The sequence below is a fragment of the Cervus canadensis genome, chromosome 12 (genome assembly GCF_019320065.1).
Source record: "Cervus canadensis isolate Bull #8, Minnesota chromosome 12, ASM1932006v1, whole genome shotgun sequence".
Classification (NCBI taxonomy): domain Eukaryota; kingdom Metazoa; phylum Chordata; class Mammalia; order Artiodactyla; family Cervidae; genus Cervus; species Cervus canadensis.
Window position 1 is genome coordinate 35,093,427 of NC_057397.1, and position 26,133 is coordinate 35,119,559.

Consider the following 26,133-nt stretch of genomic DNA (forward strand, 5'->3'; position numbering starts at 1 on the left):
TGCTATAATGTATGAATACACCTTCAAATGTTCTTTTTTTTTTTAATTAGCATGGTTAGTTTAGCAATGACTAATTAACCCTAACAATATCCCCAAAAGTCTGCTCCATAAATTAGATAAGCATGTAAAATTATAAAGAACCAGTACCACACTACAATTTTATTACCAAAGCCCAATTCATGTGTTTTTCTATAATTTTCTGTGGTCTATAGCTGAGGTGGTTACTTCATTGAGGAGACTGTGGTATATCCTTAGCCACCCAGCTTCTTTCTCTTCCTCATTTGCAGGTCAGCACTGACAGACACAGAAAGTAATGAATAGAAAGGGCTCTTCTAGACGGACCGGCTGAACAAAGTTCTGTAAATACTTGGTACTGAAATGTCAATAACAGTGTGGTTTGAGTTTTGGTTTTTGTTGGTTTGTTCTAGGCTTATCTCGTGGAAAATGTAAAACCTTTATTCTGTTACATAATAATCTTATGAGATCAGAATTCCAGATAACTCCACAAGCTTTGCTTAGAAAATGTAATCATGGATTCTCAAAATTGTGCAGCTTTGGTCAGCTAATAGTGTCCAAACTTGTGGACTAAGCATCTGATTTTTAAAGGAATAGTTCTTTTCCTATTAGGGTTTTCTCATAGGCTAATCAAAGCATGAAAACCTCAAAAGGTAAATGTGGAAAATTTTAAAAGGTGAATACTGAGGCTAAAAAGGTCTAAATTCCTTGCCTTGAAAACTAAGCCATCAAAGCCTCTATAGATAAGGGGAAAGGATTTTGAAATCTTCTGGGTCTCTTTTTGAGAGCTTGTTCTAATGCGGATGGGGGTGTCTTAGTCCATTTGGGCAACTTGAGCAGAGTACCATGGATTGAGGGGCATATAAACAACAGGAATTTTTTGCTTACAGTTCTGGAGCCCGGATAAGGTCAAGGTCAAGGTTCTGGGAGATGGGTTGTCTGGTGAGGACCCATTCCCTGGTTTGTAGGCAGCTATCTTTGCTGTATCTTCACATGGTGGAAGGGGGAAGGGTCTCTCTGAGGTCTCTTTTACAAGGGCACATGTCCCATTCATGAGGTACCCAGCAACATCACATTGGGCATTAGGTTTCAGCATGAATTTTGGAGGGCCACTAACATTCAGACCACGGCAGAGGGGGTTGCTGGTGCTAAAAATGGAACCAAGGCAAATATATAAACAGCCTATAAACTCCCATCGTTGTCCATACAAATCTCCCAGGGCTCTTGACATCAATTTGAAGTGGTGTTTGTCCGACAAAACATTATTGGGGAAAGGATGTGTGGAGTGGAGAACGGGACCTCTCAACCCCAGATACCCTGATTCAGAGAACACAGTTAGGAGAGAGGGCAAAGAAATTAGTCTGCCTTTTTTGTTGAATTTCTAGGAGAAATCGATTTGAAGCCACTTGACGTTTGGAGTAGACATTAGCTGGCTCACACTGCAACCTTCTGCTCAGCCTGTGGTCCAGAGCAGTAGTGTAACCCGCCAGGCTGCACATTAGGAAACTCAGGCCTCTCCCAGACCTCCTGGGTCAGGGTCTGCACTTGATTTAGATGCCAGGTGGTTCTTGGGCATATCACAGTCAGGGGAGGAACTGCTCTTGAGCATGTATTTCCATTCCCACGTTCTCAGTATTCTCTACATGTTTTTTCCCCAGAGCTAATTAGTCCTTTAGGAATTTTGTAGACTAGAAAAATGCCAGGCCAGGGACTCTGGGGTCCATCCTTGTCTAGGATTTTGTTTGTTTTGTTTTTGTGGTTCCAGGCCATTGTTAAAAGGTGCTCTCCTGCCCACTCCTCCCCTTGGCTGCTGTGCCCAGGATGGAGTTTCACACAGTGCACTGAAGAGCTATGTTCTTCCTGCCTAGGACCCAAACAGCTGTCTGAAAGCGAGTTGCAGGAAGGCAGAGGCCTTGCCTCTTGTGCATCCCCCTCCTCCGCTCCTGGTCCCTGCAAATTGTCAGCATTATTTACCTTCAACAGTATTTCTGAAGTGAGTGCTAGAGTGGTGGTTTGAAGGTTTTGACATGCAAAGTAAAAAGAATGGGCTTTTGAGCCTAACCCAATCAACAAGTGATTGAATATGTCATGAATTTAAGTTGTGATTTTTTTTTTTTTTAAGTCTAGAATGTCTTCCAAAGCTAGAAAATGTGATGACAAATATGAGAATTAGAGCTCAAACAAAAATCATCACTGGACCACATGGAACCTGATTTACTAATGTGCGTGTTCCTTCTAAAGAGTGGTTCTCATGGGGACTCTTCCTCCCCAGGGGCATTTGGCCACATCTAAAGACATTTTCCTGGGTCAGAACTGGTGGGGTTATTTCTGGCATCTAGTGGGTAGAGGCCGGAGATCCTGCTTAACATCCTACAATGCACAGGACAGGCCTCCCACAGCATAAAATTATCCAGCCGAAAATGTCGGTGGTGCTGAGGGCAAGGCGACTCTGTTCCCAGGCTCTCAAACGCAGCTGCACAGCGAGTCCCCTGGGGAACGTTGGCTCCAGAGGCTGGACTCCCTCCGGGATATAACCGGCCCAGGGTCTTCCCCTGGCATCACAAGAAACTTCCCCAGATGATTCCAATGTATAGCATAGTTTGGGAACCGATTTCTAGAAAATGTGGCTTTTACAATCCTTAAGTTTCTTTCACAAGGGCTTCCCAGGTGGCTCAGTGGTAAAGAATCTGCCTGCCAGTGCAGAAGATGTGTGGGTTTGATCCCTGGGTTAGCAAGATGCTCTGGAGGAGGAGATGGCAACCCACTCCAGGATTCTTGCCTAGTAAATCCCATGGGCAGAAGAGTCTGGCAGGCTACAGTCCATGCGATTGCAAAGATGTTTTTAAACAATGCCTAGCACAATACAGGTGCCTCATGGACCCTCATACACAGTGAGTGAGTTCTGAATTGTTATAGTGCATGCCTAAGAATAAAGGAAGTTTTTAGTAGTAAGCTCTTGATGAGATGTACCTTGAGTTTAGGTAAAGATTTGATTTTCTATAAAGACTCCTACAATAAGCACCCTAGAAGGTAGAGAAGAATTTGAACTCTTTGCACATATGAAGTACAAGAGATGACAGAAAGTGATCATGGGGGCCTTGCTGGGCTGTGGTTTGGGGGTGGGGGTCTCCTGCCACCTAGGCAGTGGCTGAGCCCTTGTGCCTGTGGGTGTGCCTCCTGGAAGTGGTTACCAGTCTCTGGAGCAGAACTGAAGCCCCTGCCCTTGGGAAGATCTGTCTTTACTACACTTTCGGTGATGTGAAAGCAAAGCAAAGGGATTAATGACAACCTGTTGTTAGCAGACTATTTGACTGCAATTTTTCGGGTGATTTTCACTGTTCTATAAAGAGTTATTAAATCGGGGAAGGGACCCTAGCTGGAGCTCATGGCACATTCCTTTGATCATCTAGGACTCAGCTGGCGGAGGGTCAGAGAATGTAGCATTTCAGAACCAGTGGGCAGCATTCATTTTCTCGCTCTTTTTTTTTTTTTTCATTGTTTCTTTTAACACACCGAGCTTCCCTGGACTCAAGTAAAAGACAGAAAAATGATTGTAATTTTTTTTTTTTTAACTAGGTAAGAGGCATGGATTCAAATTATCTTACTGTAAAAGGCACAGTCATGACAACATATAAATGTTTAACGAATAGATATTTTTACTGCTCACCAGATGCTGGCAACTGCGCTAATGGAGTTGATACCTTACTGAGTCATTTATGAGAGTCTTAGGCAAGTAATACCTCAGTGTTAAGACTTGTGTATTGAACACTTGGTGGGAATCGAAGAACGAATGATTGGATATAAGCCGTCGTCACACTTTTGAGCTAAGAAATCTTGGCTCTTTTTGAGTCCATGGACTGTAGCTCACCAGGTTCCTCCGTCCATGGGATTTTCCAGGCAAGAGTACTGGAGTGGGTTGCCACTTCCTTCTCCAGAGGATTTTCCCGACCCAGGGATCGAACCCAGGTCTCCTGCATTATAGGAGATGTCCTTTTTGTCTCCCAAAGGAGTTAAGCCAAGAGAGGTCAATTAACAAGGAAGATTAAGTGATTGACAGTCAGAACTATGTGGTCTCTGGACAGTAAAGGCCAGTGTACTTTCCAGACACATTGAGTTTTTAAGTCCCCTCCTTTCTGCCGTTTCTGCACAGTGAACTCTGAAGTGTCAGGGAATGTTGATATCTGAGTCCCTGCCTCAAGCTAGATCCATCCTATGTTTTAACAGTGGGAAGGCAAGTTAATGAAGCATTTGTTTTTGCTGAATAACTAATGGTGTCATCATCTAGGTGCTCCTTTGAAAAGCCCAGCTCTTTTATTAGCTTCTCGGTTGCAGGGCAACTGCAGGAGTAGACGCGTGCATGTGTGTTAAGTATTAACTGCTAATGCCTCTAAATGTTAACCCAGTCCCTGTGGGCTCAGAATAATCAGAAAAAGGACAGTAGATGTAACACCGATAGGAGTTTGATGATGATGACATATTCTCTACAGCTAAAGAGAGAAAATTTTGTATCAAGCACATAGAGACTTTGATGAACATCTTGTTAAGTCTGAGACTCAGTCCAGCCTTCAGTATCTTGGAGACTCTATTGCACAATTTGTCAGTAGATCTTTCTTGTCTCTAGAAACATACCCAAACAGGCAAGGGAAAAAAAGGGCCGTCCTCACATTACATGAATTTCTGAAATTGTGTTGGATTCCTAAGTGGCACAGTGGTATAGAACCCGCCTGCCAGTGCAGGAGACACTAGAGACACAGGTTCCATCCCTGGGTCAGGAAGACTTCCTGGAGAAGGAAATGGCAACCCACTCCAGTATTCTTGCCTGGAAAATTTCAAGGACAGAGGAGCCTGGTGGGCTACAGTCCATGGGATCGCAGAGATTCGAACACAACTGAACTTGATCACACACACTGTCAACTGCAAATGAAGTATTGAAAGCCAGTGTATTGCTCACAAATACAGATTTGAGTTTGACTTCCTAATTGAGGATAATTTTGTAATAAAAATTTTCAAGTTACACTTTCTATGGCCAAAATGAAGTTTCCAACATTGGTGGTCAGTACATGGATTAAACAGACACCTGTAAATCGATAGGATTGAGACTTATTTATTTAGGCATGTGTTCCTTTCCCAAATTAGCTTGGGAGCATGTCACTCTTTTTTAATCTTTGAACGCACTAATGATTTATCCTATATTTTTAAACCCAGTTCCCTATACTTTCAGCACCCTCAATAGTTTGTAGTGTTGAATCATAGTTTTCCAGGAGCAGTGACTGAGTTTTCAGAGGAATGTGCCACCAGATGTCATTTTAGCCTTGTAAATAAACAGTACGTCTCTTTGTGATTCTGATAAAGTACAAGTGACTCTCATAGCGACACAGGCAGAAATAGCAAAACACCAAGGAGGGTCGTTGAACCGTCTGGAGGGATACTGCAAGGCTGTCAGTTAAATGTTCTTTGTTTAATAGAGTCTCAATTGCATTTTTTCCAAATCATATATATTGCTCTTATTTGGAGATTCTGAAAACCCTTAAACATACATCAGAAAACTGTCCAATACGTGTGCTGATGGCAAGCCTTTTCCCATCATAATATGGTTTTTGGTCCCCTTTGGAAATGAAGGGGACCTGAGCTTCCCTCATGGCTCAGACGGAAAAGCGTCTGCCTATAATGCAGGAGACCTGGGTTCGATCCCTGGGTCGGGAAAATCCTCTGGAGAAGGAAGTGGCAACCCACTCCAGTACTCTTGCCTGGAAAATCCCATGGACGGAGGAACCTGGTGAGCTACAGTCCATGGACTCAAAAAGAGTCGGACACAACTGAGCGACTTCACTTAGAAATGAAAGTTCTCTGTGTTATTTTTGGACATTCAGGTGAGAGAGAAATACTTCAAAATGATTTTTTTTAAAGATGCCTTTTCTTGAATTAACCGCAGGACAGTCAGGTAAATGCACAAAAATAGAGGATGTGGCCTTTTCCTACTGTGAGAAATTAGCTTTGCTCCTCCCTTAGTGTCCATTAACCTTGAAAAACTCGCAAATATGGAAAACATATTCTGAGTGTTTTACCTATACCTTTAAAATGTCATCAATCTCGAAATGTCTCGAGTCAGACTTTGCTGGATACCGCATTTCTTCACATTCTCTTTTGTTTAACTTTAGGTTAATTTGTCCTGACAGTGCAGCTGCGGGCTCTGCATTGCAGTCTGTCATTAAGAGCACCAAGAATGGTCTGGAGGGTTGGAACTGTTGGGAGTTAATTTGGCGTAAACCTAACACTCAAAAGATTTCTCAAGATATGACATGTCATGTCTATGTCCAGTCACACTTCTGTTTAAGAAGTTCTTGTTTATATTATAAATATGACCTTTACAGTTATCTTTCAAAGGTCCCAATGCTTTGAAGAGGAACCCTGAGGAGCTGTGGAGATATTAAACTTGCGAAGCATGTTTTCATAGCAATGTCAGTGTCCATTTGAATATCCTTCTTCTTTCTTTTCTTTTTAATCACATAGCAACCCTGTCAGCCAGTGCAGGTTATGATATTGGAGTCTTGTGATAAAATTCATCACAGGTAATCAAAGGTCTCTTATCACACTTTTTAGCCAGAGTCCATTACTAAAAGTTTTCTCTTTTGCAGATAAACTAATCCCTCTGGGTCCCTTCCAACTCTAAATTGTCTCACTCAACATACAAACTGGGGTATATTGGTTGCTGACTCTGAGCCCCCCAACCCTGCCCTGACCAAGAATCAACCAAGTTTTCCTGATGACAAACTAGATGTCCTCCCCTGTGTCTCAGACATTTGAAGAAGAGGACAGATCTTGGAGTGCAGGCTTCCCTGGTGGCCCAGTCAGTAAAGAATCTGTCTACAGTGCAGGAGACCCAGGTTCGATCCCTGGATGGGGAAGAGAAATGGCAACCCACTCCAGTATTCTTGCCTGGGAAATCGCTTGGACAGAGGAGCCTGGTCGGCTACAGTCCATAGAATCGCAAAGAGACTCAGCGATTATACCACCACCACCGAATAGGACCTGAAGTCCCCATCAGCACAGTCAGACTTAGGCTAAGCATCAAGCTAACCTTGCCAGCTACCATTGGGACCTGCTAACTCTGGTGACTGATGAAATGTACTTCGTTTAGAGAGCCGTTGACTAGCTGGTAACTCCTGATAATTCGTCCTTCAGCGGTGTTCAGCAGGCTCTCTGAGTCGCCCCTCTCAGATTCACTGTCAGCAGCCCGTGCGTGAATTTACACTCAAACCTTTTGGGTGTGAGCCACAGATTTGCTCTTTATATTCTTCTAACGAGTCTGAGACAAAGTTGAAGATCACGAACCTGAGCTTGACCTGACTGGTGTCATGGCAACTAGCACTTCCCCTCTTGCTGGTCCCCCTCTCACGCGTGCTATGTTATTTGTGCACATTAGTGATTCATTACCAAGTGCCAGGTTTCTTTGTGCTGTCAAACCGTGTCAAGGACGGAATATGATGTGCTATCTCAGATGTCACCCACCAGACTGTCGAGGGCAAGAGTAATTAGAAAGGAAAACTTGTCGGGTTACTCTGGAAAGTTCCTGAGAACACGATGCTTTCTTGCCACCCATTTACAGCCTTTTTTTTTTTTTTCATTCCTAACATAAGGACCAGGCTTCGTGTTGATCAAAGTGTATGTGGTAATGTGCCCCAGACACAAGGCTGGGGTTTGGTTGTGGAAAGAACGCCTGGGCAGTAATTGCTCGCCTCCATTCAGGCAGCAAAGGAAATGATTAACAGCCTCAGTGCTCAGTCACGTGGATCAGGCTCCAGCCTGAGCCGTGCAAACTTGGGTTTAAAAAGAAACCTGAGCAGCCCGGTATGAAAGCTTTTCCCCCAGGCTTGCCTCCGCCCAGCACCCAGGAGGAGCTGAGTGGTGGCCACCAGCTTTGGAAGACAATCAGTCGGGGTCCCAAGGCCACCCGGCCCTTGAACGGCTCGCTTCCCCTCCCAGTTTCCTCAGAACCTGGTGTGTTGTCCCTGGTCTGGCCAAGAGTTGTAGTATCTGCAGTGTTAGACCTGTAAGTAGTGAGCTTTCTAGATGAACATAGGCCTTCGCCTTGGAAGGCAGAAAGCACAATGACACTCTGGGTTTTGTTTCTACAGAAGGCCAGATTTGTCCCTGATGGGGAAAAGAAGTCACAGATTTTACAAGAATCTTTGACTTGCCACACCCCTTTAAAAAAAAAAAAAAATCAACCCCTCCCTCTAAAGAAAGCTTCATACTAAAACAAACAAACCTGTGTCACACTTTACTAGCTACTTAAAGTGAAGCCTGTTTCCCTAAAAAATATGTTTACAACACACAGTTGGAAAAGACTTTAGTCACATAGCTATATTTGGATCCTTTTGTTTCTCTTGTTCTTTTTTCTTATTTCCTTTAAGCACAAACTCAGCAGCTTAAATGTCCCTCCAAACTACTCTGTGGGGTGGGGGGGGAAGCAGGCTCAAATCAGACTTTTTAGAATATGCAGCTGCAGCACGCTGCTTTTGTGAAGGATAAACCAGAACTGTTTTCTATTTGTTGTACTGATGTAACGCAGTTTGGTGCAGGTGAGTATGCCGAGTTGCTTCAGTCATGTCCGACTCTTTGCAACCCCATGGACTGAAACCCGTCAGGCTCCTCTGTCCATGGGATTCCCCAGGCAAGAATAGTGGAGTGAGTTGCCATGCCCTTCTCCAGGGTATCTTTCCAACCCAGGGATCAAACCCACATCTCCTCTGTCTCCTGCATTGGCAGGCGGATTCTTTATCACGGTGCCACCTGCGTATAAAAGTCTCTGCTTAGAGACAAGAATGAGACCTGCTCACGTGTTTCCCCATCATTGCTTGGCCAGATCGTAATCTGGTCCTGCAAGTAGTAGGTGTTCAAGAAATACCAGTTGAAGGAAGTTAATTCCAGCAGGCTAGAGGGGACATGAATCCATTTTAGAACCCTGCAAGAAGTTAAACTTAAAAACAGTGAGGAACTAAGACAGTTACCTGCCTTCATACGTGCTGGGATATGGATTAGTCCTTTAACACCTGCAGGCACCAGCGTGGAGCATGAACATGGAGAAGTCATTAGAGCCAGCCCACTGGGCGTCTGGGTTTCTGGGGAGGGCTGGCCACCTGGTAGAGTTAGCATGGAAGCAGCCTGGGGATGACCATGGTCAGCAACTCAAATCTGTCGTCACCACGTAGCAAATTCCTGCTAGTATTCTGTACTGTATGTAATTGCTTAGGATTTACTCTCAAGTCCTTCTAATTTCTTAACTTAAAAATAGGACCTTCATGGTAAATCGAGCCTTCTCTTCCAAGACTAGGGAAACAATTAATACTTAGAAGTGATCTCTGGATAATGTCAAGACTAAATTTTATACTTTTGAGCTAATCTAGAAACAATTGATTATAATCAGATATTTAAAAGAAGACTCATAGGCATGAGTACTGAAGGATGTGTTTTTAGTTTAGATTGACGTAGATAAGCTTCCCTGTGATGTTACTTTATTGTAATTCTATGATATAGTGCTCATATACAAGTTATAAAGCCTAGAGTTTGCAGGTGCTGTAAACTGAAACAACCAAAAAAACCCAAATTACCACAGAACATATATGTCACAGTGAATGATACTGGTTATATGGACAAAGTCAGGGTGAATGGAATAACATTAAAGACTTAACACTCTTAACTACCTGTGTTAGAGAATTTTTAAGGGGCTCCAGTGACATAATTAACATAAAGCACTTTGAAAAGCGTGAGAGGCTGTGTAAATATGTGATTGATATTACACTTTGAGTTATATAAGAGGACTTTGGGGGCAGATTGTCAGAGAAGAGTTGAGCTCATGGGTAAAACTGTACAGATGAGAATAAGCGTGACCCAGGGCTTCCCTAGTAGCTCAGTTGATAAAGGATCTGCCTGCAATGCAGGAGACCCCGCTTTGATTCCTGAGTTGGGAAGATCCACTGGAGAAGGAATAGGCTACCCACTCCAGTATTCTTGGTCTTCCCTTGTGGTTCAGCTGGTAAAGAAACCGCTTGCAATGCAAGAGACCTGGGTTCAATCCCTGGGTTGGGAAGATCCCCTGGAGAAGGGAAAAGCTACCCACTCCAGTATTCTGACCTGGAGAATTCTATGGACTGTATAGTCCACGGGGTCACAAAGAATGGACACGACTGAGCAACTTTCAGGGAACAATGATGCACAGCCCACAGTGGATGTAAGTGGGGACTGAGGGGTTATATGATGATCAGGAGTCAGACTGGGGAAGACCTTGGGCTGCTTCACAAAATTTCATGTGACAACTGAATGCATCATGGATTGGAACATGGAAAAAACTTCAAAATTAATGGAATGACTGATCTTGTCCACACAAAAGTTATCAGAGCAAATCAAATATGTGTGCAGTGATGTCTTAACCAGGAAATCCTCTGAGAAGGGAATGCAACTCTTCTTTAAGTCCACTGGGCAGTGTTTGGGCTTTTTTTTTTAACTTCATAAATCATGGGAAGCTGTGTTGGCAGTGGGATATAACTCAGCAGTAGATGGATTGCTCTTTGCTGCTTTCTTTTAGGAAGCAGGTTATAAAACTGTTGGGAGCCTAGTGGAGTAGTTAATAGATTACCTTAAACAATTTGAAGTAATTTAAAAAAAGAAAAATTACAGCCTTGTGTCTTGAAGGCATGAAAGCTAGAGGGAAAAGAGAGGTTTAGTGAAATGAGAAATGGATGCCACCTCTGGGTCCCCTGCCCTGGAGCTTCTGCCACATGCTCTGTCCCCCTAGGGCTGGTCACCTGCCTTCACAGGAAAGACACTCTCCAGGAAACCCCACAGCGGAGCCTGGTCAGTCAGATGCCATAAGCTGTTGTCATGTAAAGTTAGCGTTAGGACAGAGTTTTCATTCAAACTATTCTGTACTTTTACCCTCTTTCTTTACACCTAAAATACTTGACCTCCTGTGAGCAGACTCTGATAATACAGCTTGGATGTTTGAAGATGCTGCTGGAATATCTCAGCCTTCATGGGTCTTCACGTAGTCATGAGGCAAGCATTTCAGGAGCCTCCTGTTTGTGGGCAGCAGGAGGTCCCTCCCAAACCATGAGATGCTGCACTCAACTGTCACAAGCATGAAAAGATCTCTGACCCAGGAGTAGTTTAGATTAGCAGATAACTCACTTGAAAGGTGATAAAGAGCCTTCTCCTAATGGCTTTCTTTTCATCTCTGGACGTGGTCCCCGAAAGCGCTTGTGTTACAGTCTTGTGGGTCACGGCTTGTAATAGGCCTGCCATGCCGATGACACGGTGCTGAGTGAACCAGGACGCTTCAGGGATCTTCTCTTTTTGATAAATGTGAAATATTTTAAAACAAATTGGGAAATGTAGCATTATATGGATAAAACTTTGTTTCATGATCTTGAGTTGGTGGGGTTTTGGTTTGGTTTTGTTGTTGTTTTTGTTTTTTAGGTGAAATCCAAAGGTCAGTTCTGAAGCTTACGTCTTCCTTTTCTTTCAGACCACTAAGGCTTTTCTTCCTACCATGCTGGAGATTAATCATGGCCATATTGTGACAGTTGCAAGTTCCTTGGGATTGTTCAGCACTGCTGGAGTTGAGGTTTGTCATTATAAAGCATTTCCTTCTTTCAGTGAGTTCACCTCCTCACAAATACACTACAGTCCTAGAAGCGAGTCTGCTGCCCTCATATTCCTGCAAGCCCCAGGAAGGTACCTGTGTGCTGTCGTGGAGTGCACCCCAGCACCCACCAACTCTACATCTTCTGCCATAAACTTAACACTAGTTTGACAGACCAACGGCAGCAGCAGAAGTAGGTGGGCCAGTCCTGAGTATGGCCCCATTCTCATTAGCAGTTTTACTTGACGACAGTGGGAAGACACAGGGTCAAGATGAAACTGGAGGGCGCTGGCAGTGCCCCAGAGAACAGATAAATGAGGCTAAAGGTTGACACTGTTTTGGTCAACTTGTCAAAAGTGAGCTATCTTGTGTTAGCTCCTCAGATGAGATGGTTAGGGTGGGTGTGAGGTGTCTGCAAGTTAAGTCTGTGGAACTGGGCTTAATCAGACCCTGTTCTTCACCAGCTTCAAGTTGCAAAGCAGGCATGTGTTTGTTCTGTGTTGTTTGTCCCACGGGTGCCTGCAGGAGAAAATAGAAAACATCACCCCATGCAAATATGCAAAAGGATGCACAGGAGATGGCTTCTACATTGTACATTTCCATTCCTAAATTTAAAGTTGGGTAATGGAGAAGAACTTCCTTTCTATACTGTGAGTCCTTAGGTTGAGTTCTAGTTGAAGTTTACAAGGTGAAGTTATCATTTCCATTTTCACTTGGCCCTTAAAAAGAAAATTGGATCATAACAGCTCATAACTCCAGCTCTAGTCGCCTTTGTTCTCCTAGCATTAATTTAAACAAACTGGTTTTTCAGTCTCCTTTACTGAACAAGAGGCCATTTGTAAATTTTCCAGACACTTCAAAGTGAGCCTCTCTCCATTTTTAGCCCCAGCTTGTTAGCTTTCATAGACTCCTTTGTGGTAACTTCCCCCAAAGTAATCTGATACTTCGTTGATGTGGCAAAAAGTGTTCATCTGTTTCTGCTGTTGCTTTGAAAATATTATTTCTGCACCAAACCACATCAGATACCCGTCTTTTAGAATGCTCTCCTTTTCTTTGCTTAGTCACCTGTAACCTTTTGTATCAGACCTGTAACCTGAGTAACGGGGCGACTTGGGGCTTGGTCCGGAATGCGCGCTATACTGAGTACCTCTGCCCTCTCTGCTGTGCCCCTAGGACTACTGCGCCAGTAAATTTGGAGTCGTGGGTTTTCATGAATCCCTGAGCCATGAGTTAAAGGCCGCAGAGAAGGATGGAATTAAAACAACGCTGGTATGCCCTTACCTGGTGGACACTGGCATGTTCAGGGGCTGCCGAATCAGGTCAGTAAAGGACCCGCCTCAATGCTGACGATTAGCAGTTCTAACAAATCACCTTTCCGTCTTGGGAGACTATGTGAAATCAGTCAGATCTCCAACCATAAGCAGCCTGGCACTTCAACAGCTGACATCTTAGCTCATGTGTCATTTTCATTGGTCAAGGCTTGTAAAGTTGACGCATGTGTGATTGACAAGCAGGGGCTGGTATTAACTTGCAGAAGGCAAGAAGCATCAGTAGCAAATGACCTCTCTACCTTCAGGGAGCAAATACCTAGGATTTTGCTTAGAAGCGACTTCTTTGGAAGTGATTTTCTTTCTTTAACATCAGTGTAGTTAGTGCACAGTCCCTCAGTCGTGGACGACTCTTTGCGACCCTGTGGACTGTAGCCCGCCAGGCTCCTGTGTCCATGGGATCCTCCAGGCAAGGATACTGGAGCAGGTTACTGTGCTCTCCAGGGGATCTCCCAACCCAGGGATCGAACCCGCGTCTCTTGCATCTCCTGCATTGGCGGGCGGGTTCTGTACCACTGCGTCACCTGGGAAGCCCCTTAACATCCATGTTTGCACATAAATGTGACTTTGGTTTGGATACAGAACAGTGTCACTGCCACTGAGGAGGGTGGCCTTTCTTCCGGAAAGACCCTTCCCACCTTTGGGAACTTCCTTTTTGCAGAGAGTGTCTGTAGCTAGAGTCACTCTGACAGAATGAGAAGAAACACAGATTTTCTACAAATGAAATAAAACACCCCCACACTTTGAAAGGAGGCACGTGGGAATAGCCATGTCAAGTCACATCTGACTCGAGCCACGCAGAATAAACAAAGCCGTGACTCACGAAGAGGACACTTGCAGAGACATGTTGACGGCAAGGTCTTTGCTTAGACAAATTTGAAAGACAAAGCGAGACCAGTGAGCCAGTTCCCGGTGGTCAGGGCCAATCTTGACACATCCTGAACCTGGCTGGGCTGGGAAGTAAGTGGAGGTGGCTTGAGTCATTTCAGTCTCAGGCTGAGTCCCAGTCCCAGTCTCAGACTGGGATGGACTGGACCCCACCTCTTCCCGTGTGTGTGTGTGTGTGTGTGTGTGTGTGTGTGTTGGTTTGCCTTTTGCCTCTTACAAACTTAAGAACCAGTTGCAGAGGGTCCGAGGAGCTCTGTCTCCTAGTTAGCACCACAGCGGGTGTCCAGAGCTCTGGGGGGACAATGAAAAGTGAGGGGAGTAAATTCTGTTAAGTTACTTCTGCGGGTAGCTGGGTGAATTCAGCTGAAGGTAGGCTGTCTCGTGTGGTGCACTCCATTTCAGAGACACCACCCCCCCTCCTCCCACCACCCCCCCCAAAAAGCCCCAGGCTTTTCCTCTCTAGGCATCGGGGGAGGCACACAGCTGAATTTTATTTCACTCAGGAAACTTTATGTTGGTGTTTACACACCATCATTTGAACTACACTTAATGCTAAGTTTGGCATCCTGTTTGGGGTTACTGTTTGTTATGTCAGACACCCTTTCTTTTTTCAATTGAAAGAAAAAAATAATAATTTGAAATACATTCCAAGGCATTTTGAAAACATAACTTTCTCACTTTACAGACAAGCAGACCAATTCTGATTTTATTTAAAAAAAAAAAAAAAGCTTGTTTTCCAGACAGTGCAAATAAAATATGTTCACAGTAGGAAAATTTGGGAAATACAGTGAAAGCACAACGAAGTGAACAAAACAGATTGCAAATCCTATTGCTCAGATAACATCACCCTTCGTGTTTTGATGTGTATTTCCAGCCTTCCATATACTGTGTGAATTCTTAATTTCATCTTTTGAATGTGTAACTCCCAGGAAAGAAATCGAGCCTTTCCTGCCCCCTCTGAAGCCCGATTACTGCGTGAAGCAGGCCATGAAGGCCATCCTCACCGACCAGCCCATGATCTGCACCCCCCGCCTCATGTACATCGTGACCTTCATGAAGAGGTGAGTGTGAGGGGCCTCCCCGCTTGGCAGGCCTTCCCACACCCACCCTGTAACTTAACAAACACACCACATCTCACATTTGCTAACTGTGACTCTTCCTTTTCCAGCATCCTCCCTTTTGAAGCAGTTGTGTGCATGTATCGGTTCCTAGGAGCAGACAAGTGTATGTACCCATTTATCGCTCAAAGGAAACAAGCCACAAACAACAACGAAGCAAAAAACGGAATCTGAGGATCTTTTTTGTACCGAATATCATTTCTACCAGAAGACGATCAGGATATCTTAGTCCGACCCACATCAGCTTGACTGATACTCTCTGGATTCTACATCCATTTTTTTTTTTTTCAAATCAGCTTTTTACAAAAATAAATAAAGTGTAAATTAACTGACTAGAGTACTTAGAAAACGTGATCAGCAAAAGTGAGCTTAAGTTGTTGCCAACGGGGTCCTTTGCAGGCAGAACCCTAAGACCAGTCCAGTCTTTTAGACAACCGCTGTGTGACGTCGCCAGGCCACCATTATTATTATTTTTGGAATGAACAGGAAGTCTCAAGATGATAATGACTGTGTGTTTCACGTGTTTGTTTTCCTTCATTCCCATAGAGTTTATTAATTCTTGTAATTAATCTCTAGCAAGTTGACACCCTTGCAACTTCAAGGACTGACAGTTCTGTATTTTCTCATGTTTTCTAAGTTTCAGCTTTGCAAAGCCTGTGTGGCTCTTTCATGGTGTGTATATATACAGCTCTTTTAAAAAGGCATTTTGAAATCTCCTTCAATTGGAAGTAGAGGATGTCTGATTGTTACAGTAAAGTCATGTGATCAGGTCTCTTTGTTAAAGTCACAATGACCGAATTGTTGGTCGAATTTTAAAATGTATCTCTGAGGTCTTTCCTTAAGGATCTATTCCTCTGGAGACCTATTTATCCAAAAAAAAAAAAAAAGATCATAGATTTTCTACCTGTGAATTTTGCTGCATACAGAAAGTGCCCTTTCCTAAGAAAGTTGCTGTGTTTCATTTCTTTGGTTGGACTTTGATCTAGAATACATAGCAGCTCTGCAAAGAAACAATTTCTAAAAGTGGGAACTTGTGCACATAAAAACGTCCCCGTTTTTGTGCCAACTATGATTAGCAAGGGGGGAAAAAATCTTACACTATGGAATACATATGGAAAGGTGTAAAGATTCTTTTGAAAGTTTTATTCACATTGTAGAACAGCAAATGACATTTTTACAGTATTTTTTTGTAAAGCAAACTATTTTGTGCCTTGAATTTGGTAAATGTGTATCAGTGAAACGTTGTAAAAGTGAACTGCTACCTCTGTATCTAAATGTATACCATCCACTTGTAAATGACTATAAACTATTATGTGATTGCTCTTTTTTTTAGAATGTCTTGTTTAAATAGCAGCCAATGTTTCAGGCTATTCAAATAAGCCATCTTTTACTAATTAATTGGGAGATTTTATAAAGGAGTGATTAAATTTAAAGACAACTTACATACAAATGACTGTGTGATCATTAGTTATCAGCAGTATTGTCGGGACAGGCACTGTGTCCTTATTTTCTATGCCATATCACTCATTAATGAAAAACGTTTGAATGGGCTTGTGTTCAGGGACACTGGTAGGTTAGGGTGCCCTACACTCACATTTCCCATGTTACCATCTTCTCAGATTAGATACTTTATCAAGGGCTTGTTGATACTAAAGGTGGGGAGATAGAATCCCATTACCTGTGTGTTGTCCGGCTGCAGCACAGATGAGTTCTGCCGTGTATCCACATATAGGAAAGTACTGCCTCACCGGTAGGGTCCCCAACCCTGGTCCTAAGAAATAGCTTTATTCAGTGTTTAAATTTCTTTTTCTAAATGATAACTAAACTTGAAGCCATTGAGGCACTGGCTATCTCTTATTTTCCATTTTGGATTTTAAGTACAGTTGACCCTCAAACATCACAGGATCAATCCTCCATGTAGTCAAAAATCCATGTATAATTTATAATCAGCCCCCTGTATCCATGGTTCCTCCATTCCCCAATCCCCATCTACTGGTTCCACCAACCACAGATTGTGTAGTACTATAGAATTTACTACTGAAAAAAAATTTGTGTATAAGTAGATTGGCACAGTTCAAACATATGTTGTTCAAGAGTCAACTGTGCTTTGAAGTAAACCTCATGTAACAACATGGGTGGAGACATATTTTCAGTGGTTCTTCTGGTGTGCCCTTCAGTTAACCCCTAGCACCCTCCAACAGGATATCTGTTCCAATACTCTAAAACCCACTTACCAATCTTAAGGCTAAAGCAAGTCTCCCCTACATTTAATTTTATTCTCATATGTTGTCATTTAAACCTTTTTCTATTCTTGTTTGTTGTTGCCCTGACAAAGTTGTCCGTCTCTAAATTCAATAAACAAAATTCATTTAACTTTTTGGTATAAGTCTTCAATTCCCATGTCTCAGCCTTAGTTGAATTACCTCTGTGACTCTTCCTTGAATGCCATCCAAATTCTCTTTCCCATCTTTAGCTGTGGAGTTGGGAAGGGGACTGAGTCAATGCAAGCTCAGGGCTGCGGGACTCCTACGTGTCGTACTGCTTTTCTCCAGGCTCCTGTTCTTAGGCTAGAGGTACATTAATGGTGCTCTTCTCCCCGAAAGTGACTCTCTTCAAGTCAACCCTGCCCACTTGTGTTGATCATTTAAGTAACTGCCAAGGCTGCTTTTCTGGCTGATTATTCATTGACACCCTTAATTCCACTTTGAGATTAATGCTGACTTGGAATATGTTACCTTTTTCTGTTGTCTGGCCCTTGCAGGCACTGTTTAGGGCAACTGGGCTCAAGGCTGACCCCCTAGGGAGGCCACTTCTGTCCCCTAGCTAGAACTGGTTCTCTCTAACCTCTCAAGCAGCTTAATTGTAATCATATTGAGTGGAACCCAGGAATCAAAAGTTTCGAAGGCAGCAAAGATAAATTCCAACTATTGTTTCCCCCCTTGATCTACCAGGTCTGTTGGTCTGTCACAAAAGATTAGATGAGCTTGACAGGATTGAACTACATAAAGCCAGGCTGGTGGGTGGGTTTTTGTTGTGTTCTTTTTTTTTTTTTTAAAGTATCCTGTTTCCTTGAAAGGCTACAGCTTTCAAACTTTTCCCCAAGTTGAGGGGGAAAAAAAAGTCAAATGTCTTTTTCAAAGTTTTCTTTTCCAACTGGCAGAAAGAATTTGAAATTGGTGTTGACCTGAATCTTGGAAATTTGCTTTTGCCTCCAACAAAATATAAAATCAGTGAGGGCTGGTCGGGGGGTGAGGAGGTAGTTCTTTCCATGTCAAATTTATTGCCTGTGTCTGATTAAAAAGAGTAGAGAAAGCAAGGCTGTAATGGGCCAGAAGTGGCTGGGACGGGGCGGGGAGCATCAAGCCAGCATTTGTCCACACTCAGTTTAACAGATAAACCAGGCATCTACTAGGCCCAGGGACTCAAGTAGCATACAATTTGCGCGCAAGTTCAAATACATGTACCTTTCTATGCATATGCCACAGATTAACCTCAGGTGTGATAAGGTCTTAGTGAGGCAGGGAGGCACTTGAGATAAACCCTTCAGGTTGGTGATGCAACAGATGGAGATGAGGGTGATAGCGTGGACACTGCAAGGGATAAATTAATGATCAGGAAAGGCCCTGCAGTTGAAAAACAAATATAATACTCATCATGTCTGAAACAGAACATATGAAGGGAGTGCCACGCAACCCCCACAAAAGGCCCATTTTGAAAAGAAGCCTTCATTCTGGGAGGAGGAAGGGGTGCTTCATTTGATGGAGAAGAGGGAAGCCCAGGGAGGTTTTTTTGGCAGGGAAATGACAAGAGCAGAGTTGGGGAGTTAAGAACATCAGTCAAGTTGTAAGAATTTTGAGCTGCTGGGAGCCAGGAGAGCAGTCAGGAGGGAAGCTGTGATGCTGAGCAGTGACGGGCCTGTGAGCCAGCCTGGCAGTGAGACTGGAAAATAACAGAGTTTAGGAGGTAGGAGAACTCTATAAGGCCGAACAGCTGATTGCCCACAAGATCTGACTTAGGCTCGAGTGACTGGAGCCTCTCGAGTCAAAAGCCAGGTTGTTTTTAGTATTGTTTCCGTTTTTTAATTTTTCTTTTATTTTTGGGCCATACTGTGTGGCATGTGGGGTCTACTAATAATTCCTTGACCAGAGATCAAATCTGTGCCCTGTGCATTGGGAGTACAGAGTCTTAACCACTGGATCTCCAGGGAAGTCCCTGTTTTTATTTTTAACTGACAAAATGTTTTAAATTGAAGTCTAGTGGATTTACAATGTTGAATTAATTGCTGGTGTATAGCAGTGATTCAATTATACACACCTATATATCTTCTTTTTCATATGTTTTTCCTTAACTGGCTGTGTGGCACAATGGATAGCACATTGGACTTCTAGCCGGCCTAGATGTAGTTATTCATGTGATTTTCCATTATATACTGCTGTGCTCAGTCACGTCCGACTCCTTGAGACACCATGGACCACAGCCCACCAGGCCCCTCTGTCTATGGGATTTTCCCGACAAGAATACTGGAGTGGGTCACCATTTCCTATTCCACGGGATCTCCCCAACCCAGGGATCAAACCTGCGTCTTTAGCATCTCTGCATTGGCAGGTGGATTCTTTACCACTGTACCACCTGGGAAGCTCAGAAGATATTGAATATCAGACCTAGAGATTATCATACTAAGTGAAGTAAGTCAAACAGAGCCAGGTCGTTTCTAAATGGGAACGCAGAACCAGCAGGGAATCTAGGAAAAACTGCATTCGAGCTGATAATCCATCCCCAACAGAAAGGGGGACGTTAGACCTGACCCTCAGGACAGAAGTGGGAGCTGGGACTCTGGATGGAAACTGGGAGTGGGGAAGCACAGAATGAGAAGGTCCAGGGCTCAAAACCCGGGGAACGTGAGAGCAACTGAGGGGAGAGTCATAAAGGGTGACGTCTGAGCAAAGTTCCGACGGGAACTTCCTCCTCCTGACTAGAAACAATTATCTCCTCTGCCTGGGCCTAATCTCCAGTCTGAGTCACACTTCAGAAACCTCCGTCTGGCCCAGGAAAAAGAGTCTGTGTGGCCAGCCCTGGGGCAGAGGCCCAGAAGGTGAAGGGCAGTGTTAACAGATAGCATATGGAGGCTATCTACCCGAGTACTTGGACTCCTAGTAACTGAGTTATTGTTGAAATGACCAGAGGACAATTTCTTTCTACGTGAAGGCTGGAGACTGCGGTCTGACCATTTTGTTGGCTTGGCCTCAGAAGCATGACTTGCTTAAATGCGCGAGGCCATGTTTCATGAGAACCTGGGGGAAAACCAAAGTGCTTTCCAAGTATCGCCAAATGGATACTTGTTAGCTCAAGTGAACTCCTTGTGACTTGCCAAAAAAGATGGGATAGAACCAACTTCTATCAGTCTGCTCAACGAGACAGTCTCCTATCTGGTTCCCTCAAGTACTAAACTCTTACACAAGATCTACTCCAGGCAGGTCCCCAAGGTCAAGATGAACATCCGGGGACTCCCCAGTTCTCCCAGGAATCAAGGCCAGAGCTGTCTGGGACCACAGTCCTAGGTCCTCTCTCGTGACTCTTCCTGGGCCTTGCAGTTTCTACCATACGACAGTGCTTAACACATTTCCCTGTCTCTTGGACAAGTATTGAGGATACGCAGTCGTGAATTCTACTCATTAGGTCTCTAGTTCTCATTTAACTTGCTGCATTTCTGCAGAGCATTCCCAAGATGTCTTCCAGGAGCTTCCAACAAGCTTTTCAGCTGTCAAATGTTGAAATCTTTCTAACCACTCACCGAAAGCAAGAGAACTGATTAGCAAGAAAAACAAAGCATCTTCAGCTCAGATTCTACGTTTGAGGTTTTCCTGTCAAGGTGATTTAAACCATACTGCAGGGAGAGATGTGTGTTCACAACAGCCATGAAAAACGCCCCCTTGCCTTGCCCACACGTCCTGGGTGGTCCACCTGGATTTCTCAGCAGCCTCCCCTCCCCCACAGAGGAGGAGACTGGCTCCTCCTTTCCCGCCCTCTGCCTGTACCCATGCTGTCACCCCAACTAGCCTGGTTCTGTAAAGGGCACGTGTGATCCAGGAAGCCAACGGGCAGGTTGGAATCCTGGCAGCAACACAGGCATGCAGCATCCTGAAGCCATAGATTCCCCACTGAAGCTCAACGTTGTGTGGATCAAAATCTGCCGCCACCCCCCCCGGCAAAAAAAAAATAATATCCTAAAAAAAAAATAAATAAAATAATATCCTGAACTCCTAACCCCCTGCTGCTGCTCTGCTAAGTCACTTCAGTCGTGTCCGACTCTGTGTGACCCCATAGACGGCAGCCCACCAGACTCCCCCGTCCCTGGGATTCTCTAGGCAAGAACACTGGAGTGGGTTGCCATTTCCTTCTCCAATGCATGCATGCATGCTAAGTCGCTTCAGTCATGTCCAACTCTATGCGACCCCATGGACAGCAGCCCACCAGGCTCCTCTGTCCACGGGATTCTCTAGGCAAGAATACTGGAGTGGGTTGCCATTTCCTTCTCCCCTAACCCCCTAGTTCCTGTAAATGTGACCATATTTGGAAATAGGGGCTTTGCAAATGTAATCATGATGAGTTCATATTACAAGGAGGGACGCCCTCAGTCCAATCACTTGGAGTCCTTCTGAGAAAGATGGAAACCTACGGGGAGAAGACTGTGTGATGACAAAGGCGAAGATGGAAGGGACTCGGTTACAAGCCAGGGAATGCCAAGGATTGCCAGCAAGAACAGTGAGGAAGAAAGAAGGAGCAGATTTCCCCTCCAGACCCTAACAAAAAGGAATGAAGCCTTTTGTCAAATCCTGATTTCAGATTTCTAGCCTCTGAAACTGAGAGAATACATTTAACAAAAACCATCTATAACTTCTTTTATCTTATGATTTAATATAGAATATAAACCTCTTGGTCAAAAATGCATAAAAGGGGGACTTCCCTGGTGGTCCAGTGGCTAAGACTCCACACTCCCAATGCAAGGGGTCTGAGGGCGATCCCTGGTCAGGGAACGTGATCCCACATGCCAAAACTAAGAGTTCACAATGCACAACTAAGACCTGGAGCAGCCAAATAAACAAATAAATAAATTTTTTTAAAGGCATAAAAGGAACTTCCCTGATGGTGCAGTGGTTAAGATTCCGTGCTTCCCCTGCAGAGGGCATTGGTTCGATCCCTGGTTGGGGGACTAAGATCCCACATGCCGTACGTTTATTCATAAATGATGTGTTTTATTTAGTACACAAAAATTGCCTTGTATATATATTTAAATTTCACTTCATTGTATATTTTTTCTTTTTTTTAATATTTATTTGTATTTATTTATTTGGCTGGGTCAGGTCTTAGTTGCAGCATGCAGGATCTTTGTTACATCATGTGGGATCTTTCCTGGCTGCTCCCAGGCTTAACTGCCCTGTGGCAAGTAGGATCTTAGTTCCCAGACCAGGGATCAAACATTTGATCCCCTGCATTTCAGATTGGATTCTTAACCACTGAATTACCAGGGAAGTCCCTGTGTGTTTTTTCATTTTGTACACAAAGAAATGTACTCATCGTAGATTTACTCTTTTTAACATGTGAACTATTATTAAAGTTTACTCTCATTCCTAATATTAAAAAAAAAAAAGTATCCAGTCTGTGACACTCTGCTAAGGCAGCCCAAGGAAAGGAGCATATTAGAATCTGCTGACATATGGCCTGTGCTCAAAACCAGGCCTGCCCCTCACTGGCCATTTATCCTTGGCCTTTTCCTTAACTTCTGGAAGTCTCAGTCTCCTCAAGTATAAACTGGGAATTACAGTAGTACCAATCTCAAGAATATTGTGAGGAATATTCAAGGGGACTCACATAAAGCACTCAGTACTGTGCCTACTACCAATTATAAATGCTGAAGAAAAGGTATTAGGTTGAATTATACCAAAATGCTGTGACAATTATTTTTGACTTACAAAAAAGGCAGTTTCAGAGGGTTCAGCCTAGCAGTAATGATAGTCATGGTGGTAAGAACAGAGACCTTGTTTGTAATACCATTTGGCTTTTCCAGTAGCAATTCTCAGCTCTGACCTCAGCTGGGGGTCCTACAGTTCAGTTTCAATTCTGACACCGCTCAAGGCGAGCACAGACCCACAGGTTAAAGGCTAAGTCCCACGAGACTGCCCCCACTTCAGATGTCAGCTGCAAATGGGAGCCCTAGGTTACCCACACAACTGTCCAGCTGACTCCAAAGTCAGCAGTTCCCACAACACCCCCTTGGGGTTGCTACTTTGCCGGAACAACTCATAGCTCAGGTAAACACTGTACTTAAGATAACAGCTTATTATAAAGGATACAAATCAACAGCCAGTTGAAAAGGTTGCACAGAACAAGGATGTGGAGGGGAAAGGTGATACCCTCTCCAGACACACCACCTTCCCAGCATTCAAGGTGTACGGTCACCTGAAGCTCTCCAAATCTCATAGTTCCAGAAGTTTCACCCTTGGCTGTTCTCCTGAAACTACCACAACATTTTTAATCAGCTAGCCTGCTCAGACACTCAGTCCTGTCCGACTCTTTGCAACCCCGTGGATTGTAGCCCACCAGGCTCCTCTGTCCATGGGATTTCCCAGGCAAGAACACAGAGTGGGTTGCTGTTTCCTTCTCCAGAGGATCTTTCCAATCCAGGGATCGAACCCATGTCTTCTGCATTAGCAGTCAGGTTCTTCACTACTAGTGCCACCTGGGAAGTCATACAAAATAAAAAATTTAAAAAAAAAAAGAATTTTTGTTCCTTGTCAGTCCAATGGTTAGGACTCGGTGTTTCTACTACAGAGGGGTTCTATCCCTGGTCAGGGAACTAAGATTCCCCCAAGCCAAATGGTATGGCCAAAAAGAAAAAGAACTTTTATGGTAGTTTTATTATGTAGGCAAGATTGACTAAATCACTGGCCACTGATGAACTCAATTTCCATCGCCTCTTCCTATCCAAGAGGTTGCTGGTGGGAGGGGATGAATAGCAGTTAAAACTTCCAACCCTCTAGGCAAGGCCAACCCCCTCCTTGAAACCATCTAACTGCCAACTTTGAGTCACCTCATTAGCATAAACTCAGGCTTGGTTGAAAGGGGCTTGTTATAAATAACAAAAGACACTTCACTCCTGAAATTCCAAAGGTTTTAAGAGTTCTATGCCAGGAACTGGGGGCAAAGAACAAATAGATATGTCTTTTTATTATAACACAAAAATCTGTTGTTGTTGTTGTTGTTTGTTTTAGTCACTAAGTTGTGTCTGACTCTTTGCAACCCCATGGAATTCACTATGTTGCAATTATTTGTACATCTGAGGTCAACAGTCGTGTTTATTTATCGCAACCATCCTAGTCCTAGCACATCAAACAGAGCCAAGCACACAGTTAGATGCTCAATTAATGTTGACTGAATGACCTTTGTGTTTTTCACATTTACCTGGTGGCCATCTCATCCATGCAATAAAAAGGAACTTTACCAAATCTTGTGTGCATTAAAGGAGTTGTTTTCCTGCTCTATTGCTTCTAAAGGAATTATGTGGACAAAGGAATTTTGCATTCATGTGCCTTGGTAGACTTTACTCCAATCAACCTCACCAGTACATAAGGTTCTAAAGACCAGAAAAGCTTGTGAGGCACCTATAGATGCTGTTCCACCGATGCTGGCCCTCCCAACCCGTCTGAGTATCTCACCAGGCTTGGAAACTCAAGAAAGAAAAACAAAAGTTAGCCACATTTTGTAAAAGATGAGCACTGAGGCAGACACAGAGAAGTTAAATCGGACCCCTAACACATCATTTCCTTCTGTCTTGAAGTGGCAATGGAAATCTTACCTTTTTCAGGAGAAGAAGAAAAAGAGAAAGAAGAACTAGATGCTTCTATTGTCCAGAATCTGACTTTTCATTTTCTATGGCTTTGCTCTGACTTTGGCAACAGCATTGTCAGACTTTTCAGAGCTCTACAGCAAGATGGATGCTAGAGGATCTTTGCCACATTCCCGGGAGGGGACCGAAGATGCTTTTCTCATGACAGCCTTTGGAGTCCAACTTGCTGCCCTCAGCATTCCTGAAGCAGCGGAGGGAGATTCCCCCCACCCTGCCCTGCCCCCTCGAGCCATCCCCCCACTCCCCTATCCCCGCCCACCCCGGACTGTGAGCTGGAGAAACAGAGAACCTGGCCAGGGAGTGAAGAAATGAATCCGGCTGTCACGGAAGGAACTAGATGGAGCAAAAGCTGTGGCCCCGGGGGAGATTCCCTAACCAGAGTTCCTCCAGCTGCTCCGACTTCCTGCTCCACCACCGCCTGGAGTCTGTCCCCAAGGACCTTCCCGAGGCCAGCTGAAAGCCAGAAACCATCCCTCCTTACCTGCTCCAGATGCAACGCAGCACATTCTGGAGAGAGGGGCCAGCAGGATCCCCTCTCTGGGATGGAGGTTTCGGGAAAAACTTTCATTCGCAATTCTAGGTTTTAGCTCCGAGAGCCACAGGATAAAAAGTGTGCGCAATCTGGGTTCTCAATGAAGAACTGTCCATTTGAAATTATTTCTCTTAGAAGGGAAGAAGTAGTGCTTTAAAGTTACTTGAAAAAAATCAAGTAACTTCACAGATCAGTTCATTGTCAGCTTAAGAGGAAGGGAGGAGGTGATGGTGGACTACAGAAAAATACACACAGTTGTAGGATTCCCCAGGCCAGTCTACTTGGCCCTCCCAGGCAGTGGAGTGTTTTAGCCTGAAGCAGATTCCTTAATCAGCCTTGGGATTTCTAGTATTTTCTCATTGTATCAGACCTCCAAAAACCAGATTCATTTGCAACCACACCAGCTACAATCTGGGAGGTGGGAAGATGAAAAAGGAAAAGAAAGAAAATGTTTCTGTATTTCTAAGTTCAAATAAGCTATTTAAAGAGCACACCTCAGTCTTAGAAGAACAGGTATTTCAAAGACTGGAACACCTGAGTGCTGTTGTAAACAGCTGTGTGCTAAAACATAAAATGCTGCAGCCACTATGGAAAAAGTATGGTAGTCCCTCAAAAAATTAAAAATAGAATTTTCATATGATCCAGCAATTCTACTTCTCCATATATATCCAGAAGAATTAAAATCAGGGTCTCCAGGACTTCTCTGG

The 26,133-nt window shown here is 43.9% G+C and overlaps 1 protein-coding gene across 1 annotated transcript in view; it reads left to right on the top strand.

Moving 5' to 3' along the window:
* RDH10 (retinol dehydrogenase 10) overlaps window positions 1-17,361 on the top strand; it is a 30,109-nt gene extending 12,748 nt beyond the window's left edge. The window contains exons 3-6 of the mRNA XM_043483368.1: window positions 11,540-11,638; window positions 12,830-12,975; window positions 14,802-14,933; window positions 15,041-17,361. Of these exons, the coding sequence (XP_043339303.1) occupies window positions 11,540-11,638; window positions 12,830-12,975; window positions 14,802-14,933; window positions 15,041-15,164 (501 nt within the window). The 3' untranslated portion in view covers window positions 15,165-17,361. The remainder of the gene's footprint in view (window positions 1-11,539; window positions 11,639-12,829; window positions 12,976-14,801; window positions 14,934-15,040) is intronic.
* The last annotated feature ends 8,772 nt before the right edge of the window (window positions 17,362-26,133 follow it).